Source organism: Chinchilla lanigera, unplaced genomic scaffold (genome assembly GCF_000276665.1).
Source record: "Chinchilla lanigera isolate Chin_1 unplaced genomic scaffold, ChiLan1.0 scaffold00007, whole genome shotgun sequence".
NCBI classification, from domain to species: domain Eukaryota; kingdom Metazoa; phylum Chordata; class Mammalia; order Rodentia; family Chinchillidae; genus Chinchilla; species Chinchilla lanigera.
Window position 1 is genome coordinate 4880320 of NW_004955408.1, and position 23950 is coordinate 4904269.

At 47.4% G+C, this 23950-nt stretch overlaps 1 protein-coding gene across 2 annotated transcripts in view; it reads right to left on the reverse strand.

The window, feature by feature from the left end:
* Nucleotides 1-18378, reverse strand: part of Fstl4 (follistatin-like 4) — a 376776-nt gene extending 358398 nt beyond the window's left edge. For both annotated transcript variants that reach the window (XM_013508431.1, XM_005376123.2), the window contains exon 1: nucleotides 18246-18378. In XM_013508431.1, coding sequence (XP_013363885.1) covers nucleotides 18246-18371 — 126 coding nt within the window. In that variant the 5' untranslated portion in view covers nucleotides 18372-18378. The remainder of the gene's footprint in view (nucleotides 1-18245) is intronic.
* Between the last annotated feature and the right edge of the window lie 5572 nt (nucleotides 18379-23950).

Consider the following 23950-nt stretch of genomic DNA (forward strand, 5'->3'; position numbering starts at 1 on the left):
CTGGCAAGTGCAAGGTCGTGAGTTCGGTTCCCGGTACCGGAGAAAAACCAATAAATAAATAAATAAATAAATATTCACGAGAGAGAACACAGGAATTAGGAGCGGGAGCTCTGAAATCAGATGCACCCAGGCTTGTCCCCACCAGTTAAGTCTCTGCCACTGTGCTAAGCTGTTTAACCTTCCTAAGCCTCAGTTTATGCATCTGTGAAATACAGGCAGAAGCCGAATATTCCTGAGATTAGCTGTGATGATTAAATGAAATAAAAAGAAATCTATACCATGCTCGGTGTGGTGTGTGAGACAGACCACAGACAGTCCTCAGATGCCTGTCACTGTCACCATTAGTGAAAATAACTAAGGAAGAGAAATAAGACCATTGTGAGGAGGTAAGTAAGTTCAACGGCTTCCTCAATTATGGAAGCACAGCAAGAATCTGTTTTCCTAGCACTGGAAAAAGCAACACCCTAAAAGCTGTAGCAGAAGTGTACAGAACAAATTTATCGACATAAATGACACCAAGGCCCTGGATGCATTGCCTAAAGAAGAAATTATTTTCTGCAAAAGCTTCAAACCAGATGGTTATAAATGAGAGTTAGCACACGGGCATTACTTAATGACTAAATTTCTTTAACTAAAAATCTAATTTTATTATGGTATAAATCACACTTTCCTGAAGTAGGGAATTAATTTTAGATTTTTCATTTACTGTTCATAACCTTTCCACGAATCTGACAGCCAAATCATTTTAAATGTCACTTAACCAATACAATACAACAGCTTTATTCCTCACTGTACCCTTCCTGAATCCATTATCTCCCACTATAATGTAGAAGAACTTCAGTAAAAAATTACCATTCCATAAAGCTGGATTTTACTGTGCAGCTGAACGGCATAATCTTTAATTTTAAAACAATGTAATATGAACGCTGAGTAATATTTTTCATAATCCAAAAATCTACTACAGATTCTCAACTACCAAAAGAAAAAAAGTTTGAGGGCTTCTGAAAGACTCTGAATGAAGATGTTCAAATGCCAGACTGGAGCCTTCCTGCGATCATTTTGGGGACAGGGAGTGGAGCCCTCTCTGGGCCACAGCCTCACCTCCTCACTCATGCTTCCTGCCATCCCTGCTGGGAAGAGGGTCTGTCTGTTATGCTAAGTAGCATAAGATGTAGTGACTTCTGGGAAAATGCTGGCTACATGGGTTAGAAAAGTGGGGAGTCAAAGGCACCCACACTAAGAAGAGAAAAGAATGAAATGGCGAGCAGAGTGGGGCCCAGTGAACCAGGTCTATGCAGATGAAGCAAACCCTGGCCTGCTGTGGACAGGCCATGGTGCGGAGGTCCCTGTGCCAGCTTCCAGCCGGTGTACGCTGCACAGACAACCCGGCCCCCAGCAGTAGCAGCAGGGAGGCAGATCCCAGCTTCGGGGGTCCTCCGACACAGCTCCCTGCAGATGCTTATGAAGGAGAACCCACAGGTTCTACTTAGGACACTGAGAAGCGAGGACAGGCAAGTCTTGCGACCAGCCAGGCCTCACTGCCATTGAAATTCTGACATTCAACTTCAAAGCTTTTCTTACCTGAGATGCTCTTAAAAGTAATGCTTCTCTAACAAGCTCCCCTACAATTTTTCCATTTATTCATCTGAATTTTTAAAACATCACTCTAACAACTTTCATTTCTGCTAGCAAGACACCATTCTGCAATTAAAATCTTCACTTGAGCTGACAGAATACAGCTAAATAAAGCAATGCCTTGTGTGGCACATATCCATTACGGCCGCCCACTCACTGAGCACACACCAAGCATTCTGCACCTTCACCGCAGGATGTGGCTGAAGCAGAGGCAGGAGGATCGCTGGACTCTGAGACGCCCCAGCACTTCATGTCTGAGTCTTCACACCCAGATGATGGAGATGCTCGGGGGATTAGCCCTGAACTCAGAGCTAGCTGGACAGCCACACCTTTTGGGCAGACAAGCTGGACACCCCTGATTCCTCTAGTCATAACAAGCTTTCAGCAAGTGCTCAGGAAAAATGCCAACACTTTCAGGGAGATCCTAGAAGGGGAATGGCTGGGTCGAATGGAATTTCTGCTTTTAGTTTTATCATTTGTAGGAAAATGGGTGCATCTTGAGACCATAATGGTAGGTGAAATGAATCAGACACACACGCTTAAATATTGCATGGCTTCCCTCATATGAGAAACTCAAAGTATAAATAAAGAGCAAAATAAAAGACAGATAATAGAGAACAGATCTTTCACAAATGGGAAGGGAACCAAGAGACAGAGGGAGGGGGAGTAGAGGGGGTGAGAAACAATTAAGGTGTGCTATGTGAAGAACATAGTCATTATGTGCCGCAAACACGTACTAAGAAAAATAAAAATGGAAAAGAAAAAAGACAGCAAGGAGGGACTGGCTCCTGAGAAATGATATTTAACTGAGGGGTCAGACTCCACCTCCTGCCTCACAGAGAACAGTGACAGAACCCCTGGGAGTACTTGGCTCAAGGAGCAATGTGTGTGGTCCTGGTCCACTGGCTTTCCGCCTTAAAGGTCAGTCAGGCCAGGTGTGGAGGTACATGCCTGTAATTGTAGCATTCAGGAGGCTGAGGCAAGAGGATTGCCACAAGTGCAAGGCCAGCCTGGGCTATACAGCGAGGCTCTGTCTCAGGAAGTATGAAGGAAGGAAGGAAGGAAGGAAGGAAGGAAGGAAGGAAGGAAGGAAGGAAGGGAGGGAGGGAGGGAGGAAGGAAGGAAGGAAGGGAGGGAGGGAGGGAGGGAGGAAGGAAGGAAGGAAGGGAGGGAAGGAGGGAGGAAGGAAGGAAGAGAAGAAAGAAAAGAAGAGAGAAAAGAAAAGAAAAGAAAAAAGAGAAGAAAAGGTCAGTCAGGGTGGGAGAGGTGAAGCCAACACTAGGAAACCTCAAGATGCTTAGATAGCTGAGGCCCTGCCACCTTCCAACCAGCCCAATCAGGTGAGGGAGGGCCAGGCAGGCCTGCACAGGCAAAGCAAGTGAGATTCTCCATCATTTTGGGACTGAAATCCAGGTGGCACAGTGAGCACGTTTTGTGTGCCTTCTGTTTGCTGTCGAACCGTGAACGGATGCATGGGGGGAACCGCAGTTCACACTGGACTGAGAAATCTAAATAACTAAGCCAAACGTTTAAACGGAGGTTTAGCAAGACCAAAAACAAAAGTCACATCTGGATGTCTAAATAACTTTAAAAAAATAGGAAGTCGGGGCTAGGAATGTAGCTCAGTGGTACAGCTCTCGCTTTACATGCACAAGTCCCTGGATTTGATTCCCAGCACCACACACCAAAAAAAAAAAAAAAGGAAAAAAAGAAAAGAAAAGAGCAAAGCAATCTCTTTGCTACTTTCCTATTTTAAAAATCACCATGATATGCTCATCAACAGTATCCATGTGTGCACATCTGGGAACACTGATTTTATTATGTCCACCAAGGAGACTATGAAACAGTCCAAGGCTCCTGGATTTTTGTTACTTACGCTCCATCAGCATAGCCCTGAGGAAGTAAGCCCGGACGTCTCCCGCTCAACTGGCATCTGTCAAACGGGCAGGCGGACAGCCCAGCCAGGATGACCTGAAGATGGCTAAGAGACAAGGGCAAAGTCCACAGATTTTTTCTAAGACTTTCTGATTTACAGCAGAGAGTGATTAATGAAGGAAAAAGACGCTGCACTCTACACTGAGATGGTATCGGTACTGGCTTCCAGACATCAGAATAGGCAACCAGTTTGGGGATACTTTCTAGGCCTTCAGGAATAAGATGATTGGGATGGTAATAAAAGTATACATAGTATACTTTGGTATACTATGTATACATAGTATACAGTGGTACATACCTGTAATCCCAGCGCTCAGAGGCTGAGGCAAGAAGATCTTAAGTGTAAGGCTAGCCTGAGCTATATAGTGAGACTCTGTCTTAAAAGAAAGTAAATAAGAAAATATAAGGATTTAGTGATTAAAAGTTCTAGATATCATATAAAGTTCTATGCTACGAATTGTTTGTTTACAGCTAAAGAAAAGTCAGCTCTGAATTCAAGGCAGTCTTCTGCAGCGAATCCACCAAAGCGATGGGCAAACACTAAATTGCATTTGATGGAATCAATGTCAATAACCAGTTGATCAATCCACCTTGTTAAACATCAACACCGGCACACAGACATGCTAAGACGAGGAAGCAAGAGGGGGGCACTTCACAGTCGTGTCTCTCTGACAACCCAGTAAATGAAAAACTAGTGATCTTTTTGGTTTGCAAAGTAAGCCACAGCTCTCCCTCAGCAGAAGCAGTCGGCAGACCCAGGACCACCATAACACTTGCAGCCCAAAGCTCTGACTCGGCAGCCCAAGGCACTGCTTTATTCCTCTGTTCTCATCCGTCGTTACCACCGTGGGCAGGGCTTGACACAACACTGGCCAGCCTGTCCAGAACTCTTATCATGAAAGCCATGATCATACCCTGAGCAAAAGCATCTCTTCTCCTTCCCCAGTGGTCCACACCTCCCGCAGCACAAGGCCCGGGGCCCTAAACACACCTTAATGCCAGGGGGAAGGCAGATTATTTAAAGATCTCCTGTTAAGAACACAGGATGTCAAGGTAGGTTTTGCACGAGGCTCTTGGGAGACACTGTCGCTGAACCTGTCTGTGCTCTTCCTTTGGTAGCTAAGTGAGTCCCTCTAGGCATTCCCCATGCGGAGAAGTTTCCTGTCCCCTCGCTGTCCTGTTCATCAAGCAAGCATCTCTCCTGTACTGCCTTCGTCCCAGCAGTCCATGCTCCCTAAGAAAATCAGGCTGCCTTGTAGGTGCCTGGGGGAGGAGAGAGGAGAGCAAGAACACATGTCCCTGGAGAGGAAAGGGCAGAGTCGATGCATTAATTACTCATGATCCTCTCCAGCTACCATGCAGGAGACTGCATAACTTAACATTAACCGACTTAACACGATATTATAATGCGCCGCTCTTCCTTCTTTCTACTAGCTGCAAGCCCAAGATGAAGTTTAGAATAACCTGAGCCTGGAAAATTAGAAGACAAAGCAGAAAGAGAGGCTGCCCTTCAGCACAATTCTCTTGGCAAGTCTATTACCCATCCTCGTTTGTGCACAGGGAGCGAGGGGGTCACCAACACGGATGCTCTGCTGTATAGATACACAACAGCACAGTCCCGCCGGGATGGAGGGATGGAGGGCCTGGGGGAGACCTGTGAGAAGGTGAGCAAGCTGCGAAAGGCGGGAGAGGCCTCTGATGGGAGTAAGCTGAAAACACCCAGTCTCAGAAGCCTAAGTAAGGACAGGACAAAAACTCCCTGCTCCCCAGAACATGTGCAGACACACAGACACCGTCATCTTGCCCAGCGACACGTCACCTCCCCGGAGATCCTCCAGCTCAGCCAGTGTCTCTCTGGCCTCCGGGGCATCTCCTCCACCTCTCCTTCACTTCCTCAGGCTCGCAGCCACATTGGCATCCATCTTCCCCTCAGTCCCTCCACCTTCTTTGCTCAGGAGACCCGGCCCCTCAGCACGGTTCTCAGCAGGGCCTCAGAGGTCTCCAGAGCAGTGCATGAGCGCATCCCCTCCGCTGATTTTGTATTCATTCATCCGGAGCACATAACCTGTCCTGGGTCCAGCAGCGCCAAGACCACCACAGCCCCAGTCCCCGCGGAGCTCCTGCTCCCGGGTGGAGAGACAGACAACAAACAAGCAACAAGATGTACAAACATCCATGGCGAGAGGTGCCGGGCAAAATAAAACAGGGACAGGAAAGAGCTGGGGGTGCTGCTCCAGCTAAGGCAGGCAGGAGGTCCTCTGGGGGCTTTCTGGGGGGCAGACACTGACCCCATCTGAGAGTGACATTCGTCTGCTCAGGACCCTCTGTCCCTCCTTCTGCCCACCACACAAGCATTTTTCTCTCACGTCACCTCCTCCCTTAACAGCTACTGGCACCAGCGTTCAGAATCAGTAGTAAAGCCCAGTGTGGTGGTGCAAATCCATAATCCCAGCACTCTGGGAGGCTGAGGCTGGAAGAGTGCAAATTGGAGGCCAGCCCGGATAAGTTAGTGAGACCCTGTCTCAGTCAATCAATCAGCAAACAAAGGGCTGGCGATGTAGCTTGGCACAAATGTCCAGGGCCCAACCCTGGTACTGAAACGAAAGAACCAGCAGTGGCCGGAGACACAGTAGTGAGTGCCAGCCTCGCAGTCCCTGTGGGCTGAGCATTTGCCCACGCAAAGGCTCCCCACACCCTCTCTTGTAGGCATCCCAGCTCTCAGAGGAAGCCCTGAGTCCCTCCTCCTCCCACAGCCCTCCCTACACATCCTGTGGACTTGGTGATTTTGATGTTGTCTGAATAAATCATTGGCGTGGGCTCCCCTACGCATCTGCTTGGGAGATGACCCCCACCATGCTTTGATTAGAAGCCACTTCCACTGTGCCCCTATAACACTTATATTAAAAAATGAAACTTAAAGTAATTTAAATTAAATGAGTTATATTTAATTAAAAAGCCTTTAAGGCACTGTAAGGCTCTTTTCAATTTTCTTTTATAACAGAGTCAGAAGAAAGGCACCAGTGGTCAGCATCGTGTGAGTTGATATTTATTTAGTACCTGGCCCATCCAAGAATCTCAGGGAAGACTGACAACTTTCCCCCCCATGCTCTCTGCGCCTTGGGTAGCAAACTCCGTGAACTTCATCCTGAGGATGACAGTAAGTGTAGTGCCTATAAAATAGCTGTGGGAGTCAACACAGTGGCACACATCCGTAATCCCAGCTACCTGAGAGGCTCAAGCAAGAGGGTCACAAGTTCGAGGGCAGCCTGAGCAACTTAGTGAGACCTGCATACATGCATGGATGGATGGATGGGTGGGTGGGTGGATGGATGGATAGATGGATGGAGATAAATACAGAACTGGCATGTAGCTCAATGGTACAGCACTCGCCTAGCAATTGCAAGGCCCTGGGTTCAAACCCCAGTATAATAAAAACAAAAACAAAAGGATGGTTGTGAGGACAGAAGGAAGGAAAGTGCAGAGAGCGCGCTGTGTCACTGCTCAGTGGCAGGAACACCTGCCCACACCTGCCAGTTTGGGAGCCAGCCCGCCTTGGTCGCTCACACCTCTGCCGAAGGGGCTCCCGCTTGGTGCAGAGACACATGAAGCTTTGTTCCCTGAAGACGCACCATCTTGGGCAATTGTGGGCACACCCGAGGACTGTGTCCCCAGCACAAGGCATAGAACTGATTTTAGTTTCTTTTTTCCAGCACTAGGGATTGAGCTCAGGGCCTTCACACTGAATTACAGTCCTAGCCCTTTTTAATTTTTTCTCACTAAATTGCTAAGTTGCTGAGGCTGGGCTTCAACACATCATCCTCTTGCCTCAGCCTCCCCAGAGTGTCAGGATTACAGGCATATGCTGCAGGGCCCAGCTCAGCTCGTGCTTCTTCAAAAGCTTTCTGGGAGGCGCGAGACTGGCTCCTCCGCATCACAGCAGTCCTGCCCTGCCCTCAGAGTGACCTCCTGTGCCCTTGGCCAGAGCAGCTCTTCCCTGTGCTCACACTTCCTCGTGGAGCCCCAGAGTGCACTCACACGTCAGGACCTGGCCTCGGCCACAGGCAGCTGAACCAGGCTCTTCCTCAACTAATGAGGTTCTCAGCCTTGAGAGTCTGCACGCACAGACCAGACCTCTGGTGAGAGAGTTCAGGACTCCAAGCCGGAGATTCAAGTGGTGGCAGTGCCAAGGCCACAGGCTGATCTGCGTGAACTAGCCTGGGCAGCAGGGTCTGTACTGCGCTTGTGCAGAAAGTTGAGTCTTGAGAGAGACAGAAATGGTGGAGGGAGAGGACGCAGCTCAGAAGGAGTGGGTGAGAAATCAGACATCCGCACCTCTCACCTCCCAGCCCCTGGCACCCCAAGGTTAGTTTCAGGGGAATATCTGGCTATTCGTGATAGCCCTCCTTTCTACACCAGCATCTTGGAAGGTTGTGTTAGCTTTTTGTCACTATGAGGAAAATAACTGAAAGGAGGAGAGGTTTATTTTGGCTCCAACGGGTAATGTTTCCCCCATGGTTGGGTGGCCCCATTGCTTTTGACCGGTGGCAAGGCAGAAACATCGTGATGAAGGGCCTGGTGGAGGAATACTGCTCACCTCATGGCAGGCAGGAAGCGGAAAGGGAAACAAGCAGAAGGAACAGGAAAAGGGGCCAAGAGATAGTCCACACGGTCACGGCCCCCTGATCCACTGCCTCCACCCAGGGCTACATTCTACTTCAGTCACTTCTAGTAATGCTACCAAATTATGATCTGCTCAGTGGGTTCAGCTGACTTGAAGCTAGAGCTCAGATCCAGTCACTGTCCAAAAGTCTCACCTCTGGACACGGGAGATTCTGGGGGGACATTTTAAAGCCAAGCAATACATAGGTGATTCTACTTCTGGCCACCAAGGGATCCATGATGGATCACCTAGACAACAAGCTCAAGGCCCCCCACGTCCAAGTGTGTCCTCTGTAATCCAACCCACACCCAGGGCCTCTGTACCACACTCTCATTCCCCTATGGTTTGGCCCATTCTTCAACTAAATACACTAAGTCCTGTCTCAGTGGTTCACCAGGCACAAGTACAGAGGTGATTTCTTAAAGTTCTAGGATTGTTCTTTCTCCTTTTTCATCACCTCAGGGTAAGCTATCAGCCCATGGACATGAACTTCCTGCAGAATGTAGCTCACAGTCACTTGAGAGCATCAGGAGTTAATTTCTCTATATATTTCCATGTAGAGTGTATAATGAATCCTACATAATTCTGTTCTAGTCAGGATAGCCTTCGAAGTACTTTCATTCCTAAGAATTACTGAACCACTGGCTACAACCAAGTGGACCAGGATAGACACCTGGCTCACAACGGGATTCTACAGCAAGGGATGTGACCTCTGGAAAGACAGCCTGGGACACTGGGGTGTAATGATACATACTGTGATATCCTAAGCATGATGAAACAGCAGGAATTAGCAGCCATGCCCTCCCCGCCACCAGCCCAGTCCCCAAGGGGACTTGGAAATCATGAAGCCAACCAGAAGGAAGCAACTATATCTGGCAGGAACACCTTAGGGGAGAGGCCTGGAGAGGGTGCGTGCCCTAGAAGACCAATTGGAGGGGGGCAATGGAAGGGACTGGGATCCTCACAGGGCTGTGCTTGCAGCGTTGTGTCCATCTTATGCAGGTGACACTCAAGGATGCCAGCTCCCCCAGCCACCCTCGGAGGACGGCAGAACAGTGAGCCACGGCCAGCACAAACCCATGACACTAGGTCTGTCTCAGCCACCAGTGCCTTGAGGAGGGTCTGTCTGGAGTGTGAGTGTCCACACGCTGCACGGGCGCAGGGGTGGGGATGAGGGAAGCAGGAGCTCCTTCCTCCTTTATTACTCAAGAAATAGACCTAATTTTCTTTAGGCTAAAGTTGAGCACTTAATTTAGTCACTCTATCTTTTCTACGTGAGAGAAGATCAGTAACATAGTTGCTTAATTCCTCCAACTAACTCAGAATCCACTCTGCAACAGCCAAGTTCTCCTCCCCACCAGCACCACCCCACTTCTCACATGCCAGTGGCCCCCAAGCTCCCAGGATAGAATCATAAATCCCACTTCCCTTTAACCTCTTGGCTAAGTTTAGGACAGGGTGGAGCTCATAGTTGGATGTTCAAAGAAGATTTGCTGATTACTAAGATTAAAGTCATGAGGTGTCCCCACTTGGCCAGAGTAGCTCAGGGCTCCGAGACTCATCTAGCCAGGTGTGTATGAGACGTCAAACTAGAAGTTGTGCTCTGGGACACAAAGACATAATCCTAACCTCTGGGACACAAAGACATAATCCTAACCTGTGCCACCAGCCACAAACACCTGAGGGCAAAGCAGAGTGGCTCACCCTTCATAGCCACATGCCAATGTGAGACCAGCAGTGTATGTGACAACCCAAATGGAGAGGGGAGAGGAGGAGAAGGCGGAACCATGGGGCACATTTTAGAGGCACTCCAGTCAGAGCATTCACCCTCAGGTCACTCCCAAACTGCTATCATCTCATGTGAAAGTCTATCTGCCAGTAATGGACGCTCGAGAGATGGCTGCAGAAGAACCACAGAAACTGATGTTTTTCCACAGAGATTTTCATGCATGCTTGAAATGCAAGGCTAGAAAGGGACTAAATACAAAAAAATAGTTCTGTTTTCTTTAAAGAAGCCAGCTTTACATGACAGTAGGGTTCACAGGAGTTTTAATCTAATTGTTTTAAGGTGAGCATCAGGAAAAGCCACCAGGACTCTTAGACCTATTAAAAGACATTTCAAAAGAGAAGTTCTGTTCTCATCACCCTCAGCCCTTCCTCTGTCTGTAGGGACAGCTGGTGGCCAGCATCTTCCCAGGGGTCACATACTTTTTCTACTGGCCCTGAAAACTCTAAACGCAAACACACAGCACTCAGCTCTTGTTTGAAGTGACATTTCATTCTCTGGATTGATGTTCTTGGTGAAAGTCTAGTTTCCAGCCATGGGGATGCAGGCCTTTCCGCAGAAGGGACAACCAAAGCCAGGAGGGCCCCAGAGACCACTCTAGAAAACAGTGACTGAGCTGGGGTGCCGAGCACGCCCATGCACAGCCCATAGGGCTCGCTCTCTCTTCTGCTGGTTCCGTAAGATGCTGGGAAGACTTGAAAGTGTGGTGGGGATTCTACCACAAGTAAAAGCCTGAGGGCAGTTGAGGAATCTTCTCTGGATTCCCTCTGTAAGGAGTCTTAAAAGCCCAAGACGCCTTGGCTGAGCCCTGTATGATGCCCAAATAAATAATAACGGATGGCTGGTGTATGCACTTACTAGACAAGTATGTGAACATCCCGCTGGGTACAGTTTCTTCTGACAGACCAGACCCCAGGCTACTCACACTCCAGCAGGAAGAGGTCCTCCCCACCCAACAGTGCCGGCCACAGAGCCCCAGCCTCAGGGGGGGTGCACTTAGGGGGTTCTGAGATGATTGCCACATTCTGAGCACAACTCTCCACCAGGCACCGCACATAAACCATCTTAATTAGTCCTTCCTGCAACTCTGAAAATGGGGCTTTTATTGCCTGCACTGTATTCAGGGCTATTCTGAGGTCAGCGAGGGTAAGTGGCCCTCAGCCACACAGCTGGCAGGGACAGAAGCAGATGTGAGGCACAAGGCCTGTGACCTGAAGGCACCCTGGAGGCAAAGGCAGCACTGAGGACGCCTGGAGCAGCAGCACAGATAGCTCATAATGAGACTAGGTCCTAGGAGGAAAGAACAGCTAGGGGTTTAACAACCACAACGAATGTCCCAGAGGAGAAACCAGGAACACGGAAGCCACAGGGCGAGAGCTAACAAGGCTGGATTAGGAAGAGAAAGGGGTGGCAGCCACTTCTCAGAGCCTGGAGAGCTGCTGGCATCAGGCCCCTGGACAGGGGTGGCCCACCAGCAGCCCAGCAAGCCTCTGAGGCAGAGGACTGAGCAGAGCAGGAGAGGCGCAGGGTCAGAAAGGCAGCCTGTGCTCCAGAGGCCCAGGCCCGCGCTGAGGCTGATGGGTGGGCAGCTGTGGTGGTGCCTGACCTTTCGGAAACAGGACCCTTCCCTCACAGTGCCACGAAGACCAGCGGGACTGGCTCTGGCAGCCACCTGGCTGCCTCAACAGTGACCTCACTGGTTCCCTGGAAAGGACTCCACTCCGTGGGAAGATGCTGGCCACCAGTTGTCCATCTCTACTGGGACACAAGGCTCTCTCAGGACACACAGGAAGAAGGAAAGCCAAGGGCTCCATCTCTAGTCACAGCACCAAATAATTCGACCACTGTCTCACAGAACCGCTCTAGGTCAGGAGAGAATCCTCCTACCTAGCCCCAGGCTCCCAGGTCTCCCTTCCCAGGCAGAGCCAGGCCGAAACACACCTACTGGTTGAAGGAAGAAGACCTGGGCCCACAGGCCACCACACTCCAGGACTCGCTTCAGTCCCCAGCAGCATGCGACCCTTCTCCTGCCCACTAGACCTGAAAGAAGGCTGCCTTTCACCAGTGGGGAACAGACTGGGATCCTGGCACTCCATGCCCTCCTGACTCCAGGGAAGGCCTCAGGCTGAGACACTCCTAGCCCCTGCCAGGGAAGTGAGGCTGGGTAGACAGCTGGCTTCTCAGCCACCTGAGGCTCCTCCACTCAACACCAATGCATCAGCTCCTTCTGCCCTTCCCTGTGTCGACACTGCTCAGAACACAGGACTCACACCCTCCCCCACCCACCATTTCTGAAGCTGGTGGCTGGGGATGAGACAAGGCCTAGGAGCCTCAAAGCAGAGACCAGAGTGACAGGCAGAAGGACAATGGCTCTGGCTTGGAAGGCAGAGCCCACTCGTGTGGGGCCTGTTAAGAGTCCCACGGACACTGAATGTGATATTCACTTCTCTCTAAATGGGAAGCAAGAGCAATAACCCACAGTCCTGGAGGATAAATCAAGCAGATGATTGAGGCTTGGTGGATCCGATGCTGCCAGCTCCCCGAAAAATGGAAATCACAGCCCCATTTACAACGCATGGCCTGATGTCCCAATTACAAGGGTGGGAAGCTTCCTAGAGCAGCACAGATTATTTAGCAGCGGAAACATAAATAGATGAGTCAATGCTAAATTAAGAGGAAGAAAAATAATGGTTTTCGGTGAACTCCTAAGTGCTCATTTTCCTGGGTCACAGAACTTTTCAAGTCCAATTAAAACTATGATCTGAAAATACCAAGGGGTGTGCCATCTGCTAACTGGTACAGAGCACAAGAGCTCGCTAGGAGCAAAGACAGAGAAGAAATAACAAACACAAAGAACACAGACTGTGACTTCCCCTGTCTAAGGACAAAAAATTTTTTGAAACACCCACAAACACGGCATGGACCAGTTGTAGTGGTTCCCAAATAACCGGTCCACTGCAGGGCCTGGAGGGAGGCAATCCTTAGCATTCATTTAGAAATGGCCCCCTCAGGACTGAAATCACCAACAGACCAGCCAGTGAGGAGCTCTGGCTTCAGAGATCCAAGAGGACCTGCCTGCTTAAAGACAGGTGAAAACGACTCTGGAACCCAGGCCCCTCAGATTTACCTTTCCCTGGACGCCCTTCCTCCCTTCAACCCAGGCTCGTCAGGCCACTTCCCAGCATGGCTACAACCTGCCCATTTCTCTCTCTTTCCTTACTACAATCAGCATCACCATGTTCGCCAATGCTCTCCGGGGCCAGGATCAACCCAGCTGGGTTCTGCTCCTTGAATGCGTGCCCAAGGGACTCCTCTAGAGCTGTTCTGCCCAGCACCACCCAGAGCTTGTGAGAAAAGCAATAGCCTTTCAGAACTGCGTCGGACTCACACCATAACAAGAGCCAGACGCCAGCAAGCACACAGAAACTTGGGAGGCCCCGAGGCAGGACACAGCGGCACTAACTCTGCAAGTGGGGACACACTTGGGCGGATCTGCTGCCATCCTTGGCCTGGAAAATGACGTATGCAGTCACTGCACTCATATACCTGCAGGTGGGAAGTTGTACCCTCCTCATTTTATCTGAGAAAGTTTTAGTTTCTCATGCTCTGGAAAGTTTTATAACACATGCTCTGGGTTAGAGTTTGGATTTTAAATGACCTCTCCCACTCCCAAAACTCACAGGTGGAAGGCTTGGGTCCCCAGCTGAAGGAGTCAAGTGATTCTGGACTGGAGCCTCTAAAACCTTTAACCAAAATAAATCTTTTCACCTTCAAGTTGATTTCTTTCTGCTATTTTGTCACAGTGACAGAAAACTGACTAATAGATCCTGACATAGAACAGTTAGCAAAGTACCATGAGTAAATGCTGAGGACCCCTTGTCCCCCAGAGCACTACACCTGCAGTGGAAGCGAGGCTCCTCCTGCAACAGGTGCAGTAGGTAACCCACGGCCACCACCTCTTGTGCTGAGAGACCACCCAGAGTCTCAGCGTCTTTGAAAGCAAGTCCAGTACTGGAGAGCTTAGGACACTGAGAGCTTAGGACAGGTGATATGGCAGAGACGCACACGGGAGATACGCCAGATCTGGGCTGCAAGTAAAGCCTAAGAACATGCCGAGCACCCAGCCTGGACCTCCGTATGTTCTCAGGGAGGAAGGAGTTTCTTTTCTTCATGTCCACAGATGGGGATGCGGCACCAGGGGGAGTAGAGACACCAAGAGAGTGGCCTCGACCTCACAGATGACCAGTGACCACCCAGGAATCCCAGGAAGAACTCCACTAGCAAAGGCGGGGAGTGTTGCCCTGAAGTCAGTAAGATGGAAAAATGACAAAATATTTTTGAAAAGATTAACACCCAATCTAACAGTCCAAGTACTCCTGAATGCCCCACCAAGGCAAGCATTCAAAGCCACCTGGCAAGGATAAGGGTGGCACATCCAGGGCCCACCTGTGTGCAAAGCAGTCAAGCTGTCACTTGCTCAGATGCTCCTGGGGCCAGAGAGAAGGAGAATCGCACTGGAGTCAACTGATGCCACCCTCGCTTGTGTTTTCCTCAAAGACTTTGCTTGAGTTTGCAAATATTGGAAACACGCAGTGGCTACCTCCAAGCTTTCTGGTCTGCAAGCCCTGAGGCACATGAGACAAACAATTTAAGGAAGCAGCGTCAGCATTTATATTTACAGCCATGCAGCCCCTGCCAACACAACCATGGCAAGAGCTTCTCAGAAAAAATGAAGCAAAAGCAGGAAGGGTGCACCAGGTCGGGAAGGGTGCCGCCCCATGCCACTGCAGCACTCAGTGCCCACGGGGGGCTCCCACACATGACCACCTCAAGAACAGGTTGGCCCTGTAGGGACCACCCCACATCACTGCTCACATTTCCCCGGTCCCTTGACTCTCTGAGATAGAAAACTCTCCCAATACTGACTCTACTGCGGGTTGAGTATTTTTATCTGAGGTGCTTGGGACCAAAAAGTGTTTCTGATTTGTTTTGTTGTTACTGTTGATTTGAAATATTTGCATTCATGTGGAATATTTGGGGGCTAGGACCCAAGTCTGAACACAAAACTTATTTCTCTCGCACAGCGACATGGGCAATTTTAGACAGTATTTTCAGTGCACCTCAGTTTTAATTGCAACCCATCCCACGAGGCCAACTTTCCACTTGTGGCATCAACGTGTTGGACAGCTGGCAGGTCACAGGTTACGGATGCTCAGCATGTAGTTTATGTATCTTGGCCAGAATAAAAGGAAAAGGAGGAAATTAAAATGCTATTCCAGAACCTTAGCTGACTGCACCCCCAGAACTGTATTAGCATTCCAGGCCACGTTCTGTTCCTCAACTCTTATTAAAGAGCCACTCCACCCAGCTAAGTTTCTTTTTATCTACAGCTATAAAATGATAAACTTCTCGGAGCTATCCTAACGCCATCCCTTTGTACATAAAACAATAATTTGATAAAATCCACACTCACTATAATTATTTTTAAAATATGCAAACACATGCCCACTGGTCATTTAATCCTTATTTACCCTCAGGACATTCAAGTAATTGGTATAATAACTTTAAAGACAAATCATATCTTATTAATGCTTTCCAAGGACTTTGAAAACTATAATGAATATTTTGAGAAGTACCACTATCAGGAAGAAAGCACATAGAGAAGAGTTTTGCTGCTGAGCTCCTCAGGAAAGTTTTTGACTTATTTAGCATCTCAGGAAAGTGTGCTGGTTTTGATTCTTGCAGAAAATAAAACGGCCTGAGGAAACTACCGAAAGACTTTAATACGGCTTGGACAGTGAAATATGGATATGTTAATAGCTGGAATTCAAAGATGAAACTATCCAGAAATCATTTCACACAAGTATTGTGTTGGGTATTGAACAGAGGCAGGTGTGCCTGGCCTGCGACCAGCTAGCAGTTCTTAGGGGAGACCAGTCATATCCCAAGCAGAAAAGGCCTGGCTAGGCAAGGAAGTGCGCCACCCACTCAGGGTCTGATGGTCTAGCCTGACCCTTAAAAGCACTGGGGTGACTTCCTGACTGAGTGTGGTAGTAAGTACTGATCATCTTAAAAACACAGCGAGCTTCTATTTTGCCCATGAAATTAGAAGACACCACAAGGAAGAGTAAGATGAATAAGACAGGCTTCATCCATATGCTAAAATTAAAAGAAAGAAAAGGTAGAAGGACCAAGAGCTCAGAAAAAGGGATGAGGAGGTGTCAAAGAAGATTCTAGAAAAAAGGGAACAACCAGAGTGTACCCTGGGAAAAAAAGCAGGGAACATGCCGAAATGTGGAGAGAAAGACCGCAGACCAGGCAGGAGGATCCTAGTGAGCAAGGGCACGGGGAGGGGGTCTGCATGGAGTGTGACCAAGTCCATGAAAATAAATGTTCTGCTCTCTGCAGGCAAACACTCACCGAGGTCACGCTGTGCACTATGCCCGCACCCAGGGTCATCATCTCATTAATCATGGATCTAAGCAGGCTCAAAGAGGAGAAGTCGAAACACTGCAACAACAAAAGCTATAGCCAAAAAGTACGATCGGTAGAACGGTTGTTCCTGCATTTGGGACAGTGCAGAGTCATCTCTCCCCCTTCCCAAAGCAGCTACATTCCTGAACTTGGGAGACAAGAGCTGGGAGAGACGAAGCAACCCCAAACTGAAAAGCTTTCCCTCCTCACAGTGAGGAGCGTCTGCAAGTTCTCAGGGGTACACAAGGTATTCCGGTGTTAACAGCTCAGAGAAGAGTGCCCCAGGTAATATTAACTCACCTTCAATTTACCTCCAGGAAAATCTTCCCTTAATTGGCTTGAATCTTAATTGAAATAAATGATAAAAGATGTGGGCCAACAAGCCCCAAGTGCAAGAAGACTGAGCATACCTGGCGGTCTGCCTGTTTGCTTTGCTGTTAAACAGTCAGCAGTCCATAGGTAGCAGGTAAGTGATCATCTTGCCTTTGTGTGGGGAGAAGCGGAATGATGAAGCCCTTCCCACATGGGAAATGCTGTTCTCACCAGCACGTCTGCCACCAGACTCTTACAGGAGCATTAAGTGTGTCCTTCGTGGATTTAGACGGAGAGGTAGTGTTACCATTTAGTCATCTGGCCACAAAAGCACACCACACCAACTTCAGCAAGAAAAGTGTGCATTAAATTACTTCTGAGGCTCCCCAAAGACTAAGGCTTGCGGGCTTGGGATTGCACGACAATTAAGTAGTAATGGAAGAGATCTCATGTCTTTTGATCAAATAATGCATTAATCCTACTATACACTATATATCATTATTCACTCTCCGGGAATGTTGACTTTTGGAGGTAATTTTTATTTCTCATCCCAAAGGATGGGACACAGGTACAGAAAAAATGAGATGGGCCTGCCTGGAGTGTGCCTGAAAAGCCCCTGATAAGAATTAGCATGCATCATGGCTTAGAGAAAAATCCCAGGTGGTTTGAATGAAAAGGTGTAGTCATTTCTTAAGGTTTAGCATACGCAAAGCATTTTCTGCAAAAAAAAAAAAAAAGAAAAAAAAATCTGCATTCCAGATGAACTTCAAATTCTTGGAGCCCAGTACCATGAGCAGGGGTGGGGTATACTTTACGAAGCCTCATCTTCCGTACTTAGGACCAGGGTTCACTAAGTAATTAGCAGGACATCCAGACCCTTGGGGGAGGCATTTGAGAGCAAATTTTTTAAGTACTTTAGAAGCGTTTATATATACCTAGCAAGCCATTCATCATTCTTATCTGTTCATTAAAGTGTTCTCCCTTAGGGCCCTCACTTGCCGGTTCTTTTCTCAGCCTGGTTCTTTTTATCTATATACCCAAAAAGTCATCCATTTCCTTTAAAACATATTTCATAATTAAAATATTTCATTATTTGGCTGGGTGCATACCATTAGTCCATCTGTATTTTCTTTGTTTTATTAAATATACAGAAGGGCCATGCTTTTGAGGGTCTATGTGGCAGATGAAGTGTCACGAAAGCTTGCTTTGGGAATGCATTTGCAGCATTTGAGCGATTCTGGAGCCGTTACTCACATCACCATATAAATCCCCTGTCCGTAGCAATACATATTGCCTCCCTTTGTCCCCCTCCACAAAAGAAGTGCAATCTTAATTCACATGGTGGTCTAATTGATCTGAACTAAAAGTGGAAGGGAAATCAGATACTGTACCGTCGAAAAGCAATCACTGTGAAAGGTCATGTCAGCAGTTATTTGACCATACCTCTGCCTGTGACTCCCCCCCACTGGCGTTCAGGCCTCTCCTGGTTCCTGGGTCCATCCATCCCAGTGCAGCAGGCAGGGAGACCCCGAGCAGTGCGAGATGCAGCCAAAAGCCTCCAGGTTTCATTTTGGGGAGTCTGTTGAGAAAATGACAAAAGCTCAGCACTCAGCATTGCAAAGTGCATTGCCCGGTACAATGAGTTAATACCTGTATTCAGAATCGGGTTAATCCAAGTTTAAAACCCAACACCAACCCCACAGTCATATCTGGGAGAAGTTATATGACTTAGGAGCCTTAGTTCATTCATCCCTTAAAGGATGCAATATGAGGTACCTCACAGGGTTGCTGAGAGCCCTAAGGAGTTGGTGCCAGGCACAGAGCAAGAACTCTCGCAATGTAGAGGTATACATAGTCCCACTTGAATTACCACCTGACACTGCAGCTACAAGAATAAACCAGTGTAGGTCGGCTGGGTCACCTTTATGAGGTGACCATGATTCCCTAAGATAATCATTTTGGGCTGTGCATACTATAAGTGGTCAAGAAATGCTGAGAATTATGCTAAATCTGTGACAACTGGTTTGTGGCTTGATCTCTAGTTTAAAGATGGTGAGCTTAAAAACAACATCATAAAGTCTAATGTTTTATTTTCAAAGCCAGTGATTTTTGTCCCAGAATCCAAGCAGCCAACAATTGTGGAATCCCAATAACTTAAAGGTGTTTCTTTAGACTCACTTGATAACATTATTGTCCAAGTTCCCAGAAAAAAAGAAATGGGCAATTTATAGTAATCAAAACATTATATGGAGAAAAAACTAAGGCTGACTAGAGCAAATGTTCAAATGTTTACCACAAGGATACAGACTATTCTACTTTTGCTGGAGGTCAAACCCAGGGCCCTCTTCATGCAACGCAAGCATTCTACCACTAAGCTACGTCCCAGCCCTAGGTGTAATTTTTAAATAAAAGACTTTCACTGTGAACATATTCCAGCTATAACTGTGTCTTTGTCTATGAGATAGAGCCACACAGAACTCATCATGCAGTACAAACAATTCTTACTCTAGGAAACTTTAGGGGTTATTGATTTCTGCTGCACCACACAATTTAGTGCTTAATTACATGTGGTCCACGTTGTATCCTGATCCTGGCTGGGGATATGAAAACACACCGAGCTCCTTGGAGGCCAGCAACCGGTGTCACCTGGCCCTGGGCTGGCCCAGAACAGCTGTGCAAATGAGAAACAACTAGGTACTTGAGGGACCTTACAGCTTGAGGAGTGCACGCCTGCTCACATCCATAGTCAGCAGCATCTCAGAAGCCCACTCTCGGCAAGAGGTAGAGACTGTTATCCGGTCATTCCTGCCACATTCTGGGTTTCCTTTGGCTGCATTCCACACCCAAACAGAGCTGCCTCTTCACACTCTCTTTGTCTCCAGCTTGAGACACAAATGCCAACAGGGAGGAGAAGTCAGAGCAGAATTTGTGGACATATAACGTGAGCTTTTGAAAAGGCAAGGTTAGAAGGAATGGCCATCTTTTAAGAGAAGGTGTCTCTTTGTTTTAAAAAGAATCTAGAGGCTCCTGCTCCTACATCTATTTCTTCAGCGTTCACATCTGTCAGCAAAGCTGAGCTACGAGGGGAAGTGGTGCAGGTGGCCAGTAAATATAATCGGAAGGTCACTGTCTCAGCGTTTGCCCTGCACCCCTAAGATGGCAGAGTAGAATGGAACAGGGCAGCTTCAGCTGCCAGCGGGTGAGGCCTGCAGCACTGACATTAGCCACGCAACTCCGTCGCCCAGAACCAATGCTCTTGCTAGTGTGGGTGAGTTCTTACAGGGACTAGGAGTTAAAAAAAAATCATGTCCAGGACTGAAAGAAAACAAAACCATCTTTCCCATATTGCCACTGTTTTTTCTAAAAATAAAGAGGACAATTCCCTCCTCCCCATGCATTATTCTCTCCTGAACACAGAGCTACATTCCAGAGATTGCAGAAAGCAGCTAATGGGTTTTTGCAATTTTTAAGAGTCAGCCACAGTAATTCAAGACTGAACTAGAAAGACATTGGCTCCTTCAGCTATGTGAATTTTTTCTCTACTTATCTAGAACCAAATATTGCTCATGGGATAAGCACACATATTAAAGTCTGTGTTCTTCCTTTCTCATGCCTCCTAGCCCAAATAAGCTAAAAATAGTAGGATAGTCAAAATTCATCTTTGTAAATGTACAGACATCAATTCCTGGAGTTGCAAAAAATACAAGTCACAAACCTAGTACTTTGTTTTCAATCTGAGTAGTAATCTAAGGCCAATTATGTCTTGTGTTTTATTATTCACAGATGGCATCAAAATAAGACTCCTTCATCTCAATTGTTAATTTTGGCAAGGACCCAATCACTCCACCTAAGAGGTACCTCCCAAGCGGCATGCTGGCGTTACCCAGTTGGTTTCTGAGTTGTCTAAGCTCAGCCCTCTCCTTCCTGGAGTTGCCACTGGTCTTACATGTTTTTCATTAAAGTTATTTGAGCCAGGCTAGTGGTGCACAGCCTTAATGCCAGCACTACGGGAGACTGAGGCAGGAGGAACACTAGTTCAAGCCCAACCAGGGCAACCTAGGGAGACTGTGTCCCAAAATTGAAAAAAAAACAACTTAAAAAGGACTGGGATGTAGCTCAGTGTGATGGCCCTGGGTTCAACCTCAGCATGCTCTCCCTGCCCCAAATTGTTTGAAGATAGGGAAATTTGTGAATCAGGCTAACTAATGAAATAGTCCTAATCAGCTTCTTTGTAAAATTGAGCACCCTTTGAGCACCAGTAGGTAGGTCTGATTTCATTTACACAGTGACTTAGAAGTCCTTTTATACTTATAGTGATTGACAATTCATTACATCTATAGCAACAACAGCCTAAAAATTTACAACTCAAGTTTTATGACAGCTCAGTTCATAAAAAAGAATTAATATTGGTCTAAATCAATTTTGATGACCTGTCTAATAACCAAATAGACACTATCTATTTGGCTAATACAAAACAATTACTAAGTGTCAGACACTGTTTCTAACAGCTTCACTAACTCATAATCCTCATTTTCCTACTCCGGGAGGAAGGCAATGAGCACGCCTTCATCAGGTGATAAAGGAGACAGGATCACAGAGAGGTTATGAGCCCCGCCAAGGCCAGGAGCAAATAAGTGGCTGAGCTGAGATGCTAAGCCAGGCAGGTGGACCATTATCTACGCTCTTGACTCCCAACTCATGCTGCCTCTCAACTCTTAGCAATAGTTTATCTCACTAAACAGTCGTCTGTACGGGGAAAATACATACAGAGCCAGACCGGAGGCCCTGAGCCCCAAGTCTCTGCTGTCCTCGGAAGAGATGACCTCCTCTAGTTGTGACGCTCCAACCAAAGTCAAAGATGCAGAGCCCCAGGAAGGTGCTACACCGTCACTCTCCTGCACCCCACCCACAAGACTCCTCAGCTCACTCGCCTCTGCCACCCACTTTGCTACTCTATTTATGGGTCAAGGAAAACAATATGGATTTAAAAAGTCATGAAAAATCACAGAAAATTCCAGGCAGCAAGAGGGACCCTCCACTCATAGAGGGTCCCTCTTGCTGCCTGGAATTTTCTGTGATTTTTCAGGGAGCACAAATCACTGCCTGGAATTTTCTGTGATTTTTCAGGGAGCACAAATCACTCTGGGGAATTAGCTTTCACTCCTCAAATTCAAACAGCCCCACTGGCCTTCAGAGGAGGAAAACAGACCAATGTCCTCATCAGAGAACTAGGTATGCGCCATCCTTACATTCACCACTCTTTCAACCTGAGGCTCTTTCTGAGATTGAGTTAGGTTTATAAGATTCATTCAACCCTGCCTTAAGTCTAAGCACTTACTACAAACCTACTCAGGATTCCCCATAGAGTTGGGACTACCTTTTCTTCCAAACAACTCAGGAAGTACAATTATTTAATAGTTAAGACATCCTCTGAAGCCAGGTACTTCACCATTTCCTCTGCAGTTTCCCACAAAAGCCTCAATACTCCCCCGAGGCCAGGGGAATCAGTCTGGCTACTGCATGCAAAGGATCCCTGAGGCCGTAAGTGTGAGGAAGTTACCTAAGGTTTGAAGCCAAGTCCGTGGCCAGACCTAGACTAAAACCCTAGCACCCACTACCTGGGCGTACAGAGCATAAGTCTGTCGTCTCTGTCTAACATCTACTCTCTCCCTGTGAAAACCACAGGAGTTTCTGGTGCTATAAAATAAGCTGAATCAATGTTATTCCTTTTTACATTTAAAATTGCAGAGGTGCTACAAAGACCTGTAATGTAACATTCCAAATTTCAACTTTGGCTTTTTGAAGAAAGTTGAAACAGCGTGACATAAAAATGCAAACTGTTAGGGAAACAGAGGTATTACCATGAAGATTCCCAAATCTGCCACATCCACAAAACACACACCAGCATGTAAGCTATCTTTATTAAACAGGGCCAGAGGCCAGGGAGAAGCGCAGGCATATTTAGGACATCTCTTTTCTATGTCAGAATCAGCTCTTTTGGGAGGAGTGGGGATTCTGGCTCTCAGAGCTTTGGACACATTTTTGCTCATTTCTCTCTCTCCCTCTCCCCCTCCCTCTCCCTCTTCCCTCTCCCTCCCCCTTCCCCCCCCCTCCCCCTCCCCCTCCCTCTCACTCTCCCTCTCCATTTCTCTCTCTCTCCCCTCTTCTCTTCCAGGACACAGTGATATTACCGGATTTGGATTAGCCACAAAGTAGTAGCTTTTTTTGGCAGTCAAAGGGCTAGAAGTTACAAAGATGATAGAGCTGACAGAAGCCCCCAGCATCTTCAGAGGACAGTAAGATTGTGCTCCGGTGACCCCAAGGCATCTGCATCCCTAACCTTCCTAAGTGAGAAACTGTCCGCTCCGGCAACCTGCACTGTCTACATGGCATGCTGGCAATGAGAAATCAGTGGAAAGCGCCAAAGCCCAGGGGGCCTCTTCTGCAGACCCATGCAGTGTCAAAGTGGACAGGGAAGAAGGGCCCCACCCAACAACCTCAGCCCAAAACCAGAGGACTAGATAGCAATTTCTCCAGAAAGGATCAGGGCCCTAACTTTAATTTATGAGTGTTTTAGGGGAAAAGAAGGTGGTCCAGATTTCCCAAGAGAGTCCCTAAAATACCAACCTGGGGGAAACAGTCACGAAAATATATTAGGTTCCTCTTGCAGCAAGCCACAATGAAGTTGAACTGCATTTGCTGTTAACTATCCACTCTGCGTTTTCCAGCAATTGATATGTTAGAGAAACATATCCTTCTAGGTACAATACATGCTCTACGGACATTCTTATTTACCGCAGAGTTTAACACACATACCTATGCTTACAAAATCCCTTATCCTCCCAGCCTTCAGAATATAAGTCTTCAGTACCACATTTTTCTGAGGTAATTTTATTTTGTTTGACATTCCATGCCTTGTGTGATACTTTAAGAGGCACAGAATGTAAGGAAAGATATGCTTTTGAAATTTCATTGAGTTAGAAAGCACATGATTGACCACACGGAAGCAATATAAGAAAGCTGAGTGTACAGAAAAAAATATGCCAAGAAAGACAAGGAATTCGGTAGATTTTCTGAAGTCCTGACTATCAAATGTCAGTCTCTGGACTGTGCTAAATCAAACAAAAGACCACAGCACGAGGTCACTT